At 51.3% G+C, this 8,622-nt stretch overlaps 1 protein-coding gene across 1 annotated transcript; it reads left to right on the top strand.

Moving 5' to 3' along the window:
• Positions 1-5,018: 5,018 nt before the first annotated feature.
• Positions 5,019-7,637, top strand: V2A60_008522 (uncharacterized protein; the record flags this gene model as incomplete). The annotated part of the gene is made up of 4 exons (XM_083259795.1): positions 5,019-5,164; positions 5,359-5,646; positions 5,710-6,011; positions 6,085-7,637. 4 exons carry the CDS (start codon positions 5,019-5,021, stop codon positions 7,635-7,637), a joined length of 2,289 nt encoding a protein of 762 aa, XP_083115921.1.
• Positions 7,638-8,622: the final 985 nt, after the last annotated feature.

The raw sequence follows: 8,622 nt of genomic DNA, 5'->3' as shown, positions 1-8,622 counted from the left end.
AAGCCTTGCCGGCATCTCGCTTTGCTTGCCCAAGACTGATGCTGCCAGGTGTCAAGGTTGGATGGGGCAATCCCACAAGCCATTTTTTTTGTCTGATTACTAGGCGGGTGTTTTGCGGCGGTGGGAATGACTTGGTTTGGTCGGGTGTCGCCATGGAATGAGCAGATGCTATGCATTTACCTGTTGTCTACATACTACCAAAACATCTCGCTGAGAGACGGGCTCGACTCTATGCCGTATGCACAGCAGGAAATTAGCCGTGAGAAGTATCATGGTGACAGCCATGGCGGTAGGATTACTATTGACACCATCCCGACCAACACACACACGAGTGTGGATACATAACGTGCCCAATTCAAGATGGGTTTTGCAAGAAAATTACATTGGTTTTCAAGATGTTTGGCTGGTAGCGTTTCGGCAATTGACGGATGGGATCTAGGCCAGGGCAGCGTCACTCACGTCGAGTTGCTAGATCTACTTGGGGTGTGACTTCCCAATGCGCGCCATGGGGATGTCTACACGGCCGGAGGGCTGTAGACGGCAAATAATAGTACAAGCGCACGAATGCAGTACTGGATGGCGAGTCGGAACGTTCCGTGGCCCGAGTTTGAAGATGGCTAGACACGGCGGAGCTGGGCTGAAGGGTACGGAACTGGACATTCCGCTTCGGAAAAATGAAGGACTGGCCGACTGGGGTCGAGGTTCGGGATTGTTGTGGAAACAAGTGCGAGCGCCACGAGTCTGAGGCCTGGGGTAGATGAGGCTTGGGGTAATACCCGTCCGTGCTGTCGTGTCGACTGTCGTGTCGACTGTCTTTGTTTGATCGTTGCAACCGGGGCAAAGGCGCAAGGCTATGGTGGTAGCCTATAGGTGAGTTGTCGATAAAACGCAGTTTATGCCTCGTCTACGAGTAGTTCTGAATAACTTATATATAAATACACTAGAACTCTTTTTATATATAATCATATTATACTAAAAATTTCTATATTATATAAAAAGGAGCTTAATTAATTGATAAATAGAGCTAAATTTAGCTACTAATATTAGACCTAGCAAAGGCTGGAAGTGACTACCACCACGCCAATACTGGCGAGCCTCTGTTCTCTGACTATATTAATAGTTGATAGGATCGCTAGTCTATAGACACTTTAGTTTACATAATATGCAGTCAGAACTAACGAGTAGATAGTTTATTCTTATTGTTTGTAGAAGTGGTAGCTATCTTAGTTACTTGTTGATTATCACGTGCTGGCAGCCAATTTTGGCTGCGCACATGTAACAGTAGCATTCCATATCTTCGAGCGACATGGTTAGACTCTGCAGCAGAAAATCAGCTTGCTATTTTACATGAGACAAGATATCTTTGAACCAAGACCACGCTCAAAACCAGACTTTGGTTTGGCTTGGGCTGGTTTGGACATTGCAACCCCATTGTTGTGCAATTTGGATGATAAACTGGCTAGCAGTAGAAATAAAACGCCTCATCTAGTTTTCCAGTTTTTGCATCTTCTGACTAAAGCAAAAACTCTGTCAGTGGAAGCCAATTTGCGTGTTGGAAGGTCGACAACATACCAATGCTTTTGCAAAACCTGTCATCAGTTTTCTTTCTAATCTGAGCCGTACCTGAGAGGATTCACATGTCTCATCAATCATCCGCGAATGATCAAAATCCAGCCAGAAAACTCTATCGGGCGTTCCCTGAACAACCATCATATTTCTTGGTTTTGGGTCGCCGTGAATGAGGCCAGCTTCATGAAACTCGAAGAGAATTGCAGACAGGGCATCGATATTGTCTTGCGAAAAGTTACCAAGGTCAATCTGTCTAGCGTTTGGTATATATTCAATAAGAATAGCGCTAGGCGGGTATTTGTGACGTGAAAAGATCGACAAGTCGGGCCATAATTTTGTATCTATGTACTCAAGCGTTCCATAAAACTTTGGAACAAGGCCTCGCTTACAAAAGCCTTTTTCTTTGAGTAGTCGATAAGCACTGGCCTCTATATGAAAGGTATCCTGAGGTTCGATATTCTTAAACTAAGTAGAGTGTTAGGCCGTGAGGCGCATATGTGACGCGTGGGTGTATTATTACTTACCACTTTCATGACGCAAAGTTTCTTCCGAAATTCGACTTTATAGGTAATGACAAGGTTGTTGTCATTTCTCTCCTGTAATTTTTCTTGGAGAACCTCGAGAAAGGTGACCTCGGACGGCTGGATGTCAACCAGTTCATCGCTCGAATCGTCGTCAAGCGAGGAGGGTGGAGATGATTGGAGGGCGGACGGCAGAGCGGATTCTATGGTAGACTGAGGTGAGAATGGCAACTCGGCCATGAATTCTCCAACTCAACGCGAACTGCTATATGTTAGTGATGATGATGATGATTGAAGTCTATAGAGGACTGAATGAACGGGCGAACAATTAACGCTCAAGATATCCCACTAACGTTGGGGACCCACTTCACAGCACCACGCAGCACTTAGTACTCTTTTTATATTAATGTATTACCTAGTTGATTACTGATTATAGCCCTACTGATAATTAATCAACTTTAAAATGATATGAATACACAAATTTATTACCTTGATAATTGTTTAAAATTAAATTTTGATTAAATATTTTAAAATAATATTTTATTTATTTATCAACTTAAATTTTAAAATGATTTTTAGTGTCTAGGTGTTTTTTTTAAAACCTCATAATAATTTGAATAATTTGAGTATATTATATGTTTCTTTTGTTTAATTACAAGTTATAAAAATGCAGTATTTTTAATTTAAGCAGTGCTAGGAAGTGGGTACTGGACGTTACCGAATAGGCACAGATGAGCATGGAGTCCGCGGAGCAGAGGCGGCATGCAGACAGATGCTGTTTGGTAATAAGCGGGTTGTTATAAAACCCCAGAGGAAGCTAAAATCAGCTTTACCCCGCAACTGTCATGGTGCGCGGCCAAGGCTGGTTGTTGTCGGGTGCCGGGAATGACTTGCAAAAGCAGTAGCATGAAGAAGAAGAACCCCTTTGAAAATGCAGGGGAGAGAACACGACTGTGCCGAGAGACTCTTGTCACTGGATTGGATTGACATCGATGGTGAGAATTATATGCGCGTCACGTAAGCTGGCGCAATAATCGAGCAGTTTTGTGCCACCGCCATAAGGAGGGGTCGTTTCGTTGGCAGTTAAGCAGCGTACCTAGTCTGTCGCAGTTGTGTGACAGCTGTACCGCAGAGAGGATCGGCGCGAAACTCTGTACCGATAGTCAGTAGATAGAGTAAGGGTTGGAGCCAGCAGGGCAGTTTGCGCCATATATAGAAGCTGCTGACCCTGCAGTAGAGCAGCAATTGGTTGGCTGGTGATTTGCTGGCAAAGGGCGGCTGGACGGAACAACTCGACGAGCCGGCATCGTGCATGGGCAGCACCGTCCGTGTGCCGTCGCGGGCAGTGATGGAATCGAAACGTTCCGTGACCATGTCGCTGTTGAGTGGGTCGATCAGGTATTGACAAGCAACCCTGATTCGTGAGTCTGGAAGCATAGACAGAAAGAGAGAGAGAGAGAGAGAGAGGCACAAGCCTGAACCCGCCGACGAACTAGTAACTAACCCATAGAAAATGGATCGGCTCCACGGAGCGGTGCACACCGATGACGACGGGCAAAACGGCCGCGTCCGACCTAAAACCGAAAGATGGATGGCGACGATGATGTCGTCGAGACGAGCAGAACGAGCGGGGTGCCCGTTGGGAGGGGTGGCGGCGACGGAGGCGATTTCCAAGGGATGAGACGGATTGCTGCATGAGGTTTTTCGGGGACCTCGGTGGTTGCTTCATTCTTCGCGCCACTCACGACGAGAGGGGTCGTCGGTGCATAAGTAACTTTGAGTTGGCACCCAGTTATAAAATGCAGGTCTGTGGTTTGATGTGGCACTTGTCGTGAACATGCCACCAAGGGGACTACGGACTGCATGCAGAGAGGCCGGCCGACAACGGAGACGGAGCACCGAGAAGGAGACCGAGATACAGTGGGAAAAAAAAGGACCGAGACCTGAGCGAGAAAATTCCAAATGATTTCTAATTCAAACGATTTCTAATTGAATATTCATTTTGCAAGGAGAGAGGCTGATGTTGGGGAAGCATTCACGGTGCCCGCGGGTGAGGGCCAGGTATAGCGTGAATGGAAAAAAAAGTGGTGAGATGTCGGAAAGACCAGCGCTTGGTGGCGGTACCAGTACAGATTAGTGGATGGGTACCCAACTTTTCCACTCAGTACCTACATTAACTGGAAAGATGAGAGAAGCATCCATACTTACCATAGTGCATGGTCACAGAAAACTGCAGGTAAAGAGGGGGCGTTTGCTGGGCACGCACCTGCGTTACTGGGTTACTGCTGCTGGGTTACTGGGGTACCACAGTTTTCGAAAGAGGGGGGAGCAGCCAACAAGGTGGCAGGTATTTGTTTTTTTCCCTTTTTAATTCATGATTCCCCCCTCCTCGGAAATCCCTCCCCTCCCCCCACCAACGAATCAGAGGCAGGACATTCGTCATGGCCCTCCAAAACCCAGGCCCTCAGCCTTTTACTCAGTATTACAGGGCACTCTTAGCGTGGGGAACCACCTGAGAACGGCCTCGGAACCACCTGTAACTTGAACTTTATACATGCTTTTTGCCGCCAGACTGTCAAGTACTTCCTTACGGACTCACTGCCTGCTTAGGTACCAACTGAGTAAGTAGGTCGGTCGGTACTTGCCAGAGAGCTTCCTACCTCTCTACTTGCCCATGTACCTCAACTGCACACCAATCTGCCTACACGTACCAAGTACCCACGAAACCCGGCCTGCTGCTCCGAGTGCCGTCCTCATCCTCTTTTGCCCCGCTCCCCCGTCCAACTCGGCCAAGCTTCCTACAAGCTTCCTCCTCCTTCTCGCCGCCGACGCCGCCCCCCCCCTCCTCCTCCTCCTCGCCTCTCGACTAGTATTTCTCCCCAAATAGCCACCCATCCCACGTCCTTTCCCCTCCCTCTCCCTTCTCCCATGTCCTCCGATTTCAAGGTTGCCGTCTCCCACAAGAGAGATATTTCTACAGACGATCAAAGTCCTCGCAAGAAAATGACCCAAGAAAGCACTGGCAAGTGCCCTGTCGTGCACACTGCCGACACTGGCAGAAAGAACCCCGACTGGTAAGCCCTTTTCCCTCTGCTGCTCGCTTGCACTCATCATCACCGACGTTTGCAAGACGACAAGACGGCATCTATGCAGCAGAAAGTTCTCGCATCGCCCTCGTGTAATCCTGCTCGCAGCCACGCAATGGCCTGTTGGCTTCCCGTCTCGACTGCAAACGCACACCTGCTAACGCTGTCTTTTCTCTCCCCAGGTGGCCCAATGCCGTCAAGCTCAACATCCTCCGCCAGCACAACCCCTCCAGCAACCCCTACGGCCCCGACTTTGACTATGCTGCTGCCTTCAAGTCCCTCGACTACAATGCTCTCAAGAAGGACCTCACCAACCTCATGACCGACTCGCAGGATTGGTGGCCTGCCGACTTCGGTCACTATGGTGGCCTCTTCATCCGTATGAGCTGGCACGCTGCCGGTACCTACCGTGTCTTTGACGGTCGCGGTGGTGGCGGCGAGGGACAGCAGCGTTTCGCTCCCCTCAACAGGTAAGGCAAACCCCCACAACGCCATCGAATTCTGCCAGCTCCAGTCACTGACGTCACTCGCAGCTGGCCCGACAACGGTAACCTGGACAAGGCCCGTCGTCTTCTCTGGCCCATCAAGCAAAAGTACGGCAACAAGATTAGCTGGGCTGATTTGCTCGTCCTTGCTGGCAACGTCGCCCTCGAGTCCATGGGCTTCAAGACCTTCGGCTTTGCCGGTGGCCGTGTCGACACCTGGGAGTCTGACGAGGCCGTCTACTGGGGCTCCGAGCCCGAGTGGATGACCGACAGCCACCGTTACAGCAAGGACTCTTCTGGCAAGCGTGACCCTGAGAGCCTTGAGAAGCCTCTGGGTGCCCAGATTATGGGTAAGTCCCTTGAAGCAGCCCTCTGCTATACTACGCTTTCATGTTTAGCTTCCCTTGGGCTAACAATTTGCAGGTCTCATCTACGTTAACCCCGGTGTCGAGGACCCCGCCGTGGCTGCCCACGACATCCGCACCACCTTTGGTCGCATGGCCATGAACGATGAGGAGACGGTTGCTCTGATTGCTGGTGGCCACACCTTTGGCAAGACCCACGGTGCTGCTCCCGACAGCAACGTTGGTGCTGAGCCTGCTGGCGCCGATATTGAGGCCCAGGGCTTCGGATGGAAGAACTCGCACAACTCTGGCAAGGGACCTGATGCCATCACCTCTGGCCTTGAGGTAACCTGGACCAGGACACCCACCAAGTGGAGCAACCAGTTCTTTGAGTACCTCTTCAAGCACGAGTGGGAGCTCACCAAGAGTCCTGCTGGCGCTCCTCAGTGGGTTGCCAAGGACGCCGAGCCCGTCATCCCGGATGCCTTTGATTCCAGCAAGAAGCATCTCCCCAAGATGTTGACGACTGACTTGTCGCTCCGTGTTGACCCTGCCTACGAGAAGATTTCTCGCCGCTTCCTCGAGAACCCTGACCAGTTTGCCGACGCCTTTGCCCGTGCCTGGTTCAAGCTCCTGCACCGCGATCTCGGCCCCAAGGCTCTCTACCTCGGCCCCGAGGTTCCCTCTGAGGACCTCCTCTGGCAGGATCCCATCCCTGCTCTCAACCACCCCGTTGTCGACAACAACGACATTGCCGCTCTCAAGAAGGCCATCCTCGACACTGGCCTTAGCACCTCCAAGCTCGTCTCCACTGCCTGGGCCTCTGCCTCGACCTTCCGCGGCAGCGACAAGCGTGGCGGCGCCAACGGTTCTCGCATTCGTCTCGCCCCCCAGAAGGACTGGGAGGTCAACAACCCCGCCCAGCTCTCCGAGGTTCTCGGCCAGCTCGAGACGATTCAGAAGAAGTTCAACGACTCCCAGAGCAACGGCAAGCGTGTCTCGATTGCCGATCTCATCGTCCTCGCCGGTGCCGCTGGTGTCGAGCAGGCCGCCAAGGGTGCTGGTGTCGACGTGACCGTCCCCTTCACCCCCGGTCGCATGGACGCCACCGCTGAGCAGACAGACGTCGAGTCCAACGGCAACCTCGAGCCTATTGCTGACGGCTTCCGCAACTACGCCGGTCGCGGTGCCATCAACCGCCTGGAGCACTGGCTGGTTGACCGCGCTCAGCTGCTGACCTTGACGCCTCCTGAGCTTGCTGTCCTCATTGGCGGTCTCCGCACCATCAATGTCAACTATGACGGCTCCTCGAACGGTGTACTCACGTCGCGCCCTGGTACCCTGAGCAGCGACTTCTTCACCAACCTCCTTGACATGAACACTGTCTGGGAGCCTATCCAGCCCGAGTCTGGTGTCTACAAGGGCAGCGACCGCAAGTCGGGCCAGCAGAAGTGGACCGCCACCCGTGTCGACCTCATCTTTGGCTCGCACGCTGAGCTCCGTGCTCTCGGCGAGGTTTATGCCCAGCCCGACAATGCTCAGAAGTTTGTTAAGGACTTTGTCGCCGCTTGGGACAAGGTCATGAACCTTGACCGCTTCGACGTTCAGGTTGCCAGCAAGCCTCGCCTGTAAAGTAACGAAATGAATTTCACGCCAAAATAGTTATACCAACTTGAAATACAAAAACAATTGACAATCGTCCTATGCTTTTATCGTGCCGCGTATACCATATTTAGCCCTCGGAACCTGTCGAATGTAGTAGAATCATGTCTTGCGGCTCGTTCGGGCGTGTAGGTGCCGTTTGCTGTGTGAATTGATTCGACATTGAGGGTTACATGATGAAGATGGCAGATGCGTCCCGTCATCTGGTAGTCATGACGTCTGTTTTTCAAGGTCATCAGTGGGGCTGCAGGTCTTTCAAGGTGCACAATTAAGCCGTATGTATGTATGTATGTAGCCTGTCAATTCTCCGAGGTTTTGAGGGCTCTCGGCCAATGCCCCACGATAACCTCGCTGTTGCAGACGAAAGTGTTGCAGACCACTTAGACGACAGAGTCGCCGAGTGGGAGCAGAAACCCCCTCCCCTCTGCCCTACGATGATTACTAGTCCCGCGTATGATTTTTGCACAGTCATTATGCCGCGTAGGATTAACATGTACTTAGCCTAGCCCCCCCCCCCCCTTTCAATATCTCCTGACTGCCCGTCGCCCGCCCCTCACTGTTGATAGTAATGGATGGATCCCGCCCCGAAAAAACGGGCGGGATATTGGTAGAGAGAAGGGGAGAAATAATTAGGCAAGGACCTTGTCAATAAAATGAGTTATAACAGCCAAAAAGAAAAAAAGAAAAAAAAAATCAGCTCAGTACGGATGAGTGCAGAGGGAGACGATTGCTTTGAAAACTACGGGGGGGGATGAAAAGGCTGCCACTCCCCCAGGCAGGTTGGCGCGCCGCGTTTCGCGGTCCGGGTCCGTGAAGAATCAGTCGTTCCAGAACAAACAAAGCATTCAAAACAAAAGAGACCATCACTACTCTGTACTGACGAACTAATAATTTACCAACGGCGGAAAGGGGAGACGCGGGTCCAAAAGTCCCACCACACCGCCGAAGCTATAGG

The sequence above is a fragment of the Cordyceps javanica genome, chromosome 6 (genome assembly GCF_051103115.1).
Source record: "Cordyceps javanica chromosome 6, complete sequence".
Classification (NCBI taxonomy): Eukaryota; Fungi; Ascomycota; class Sordariomycetes; order Hypocreales; family Cordycipitaceae; genus Cordyceps; species Cordyceps javanica.
This window is presented reverse-complemented; position numbering and strand designations above follow the sequence as displayed.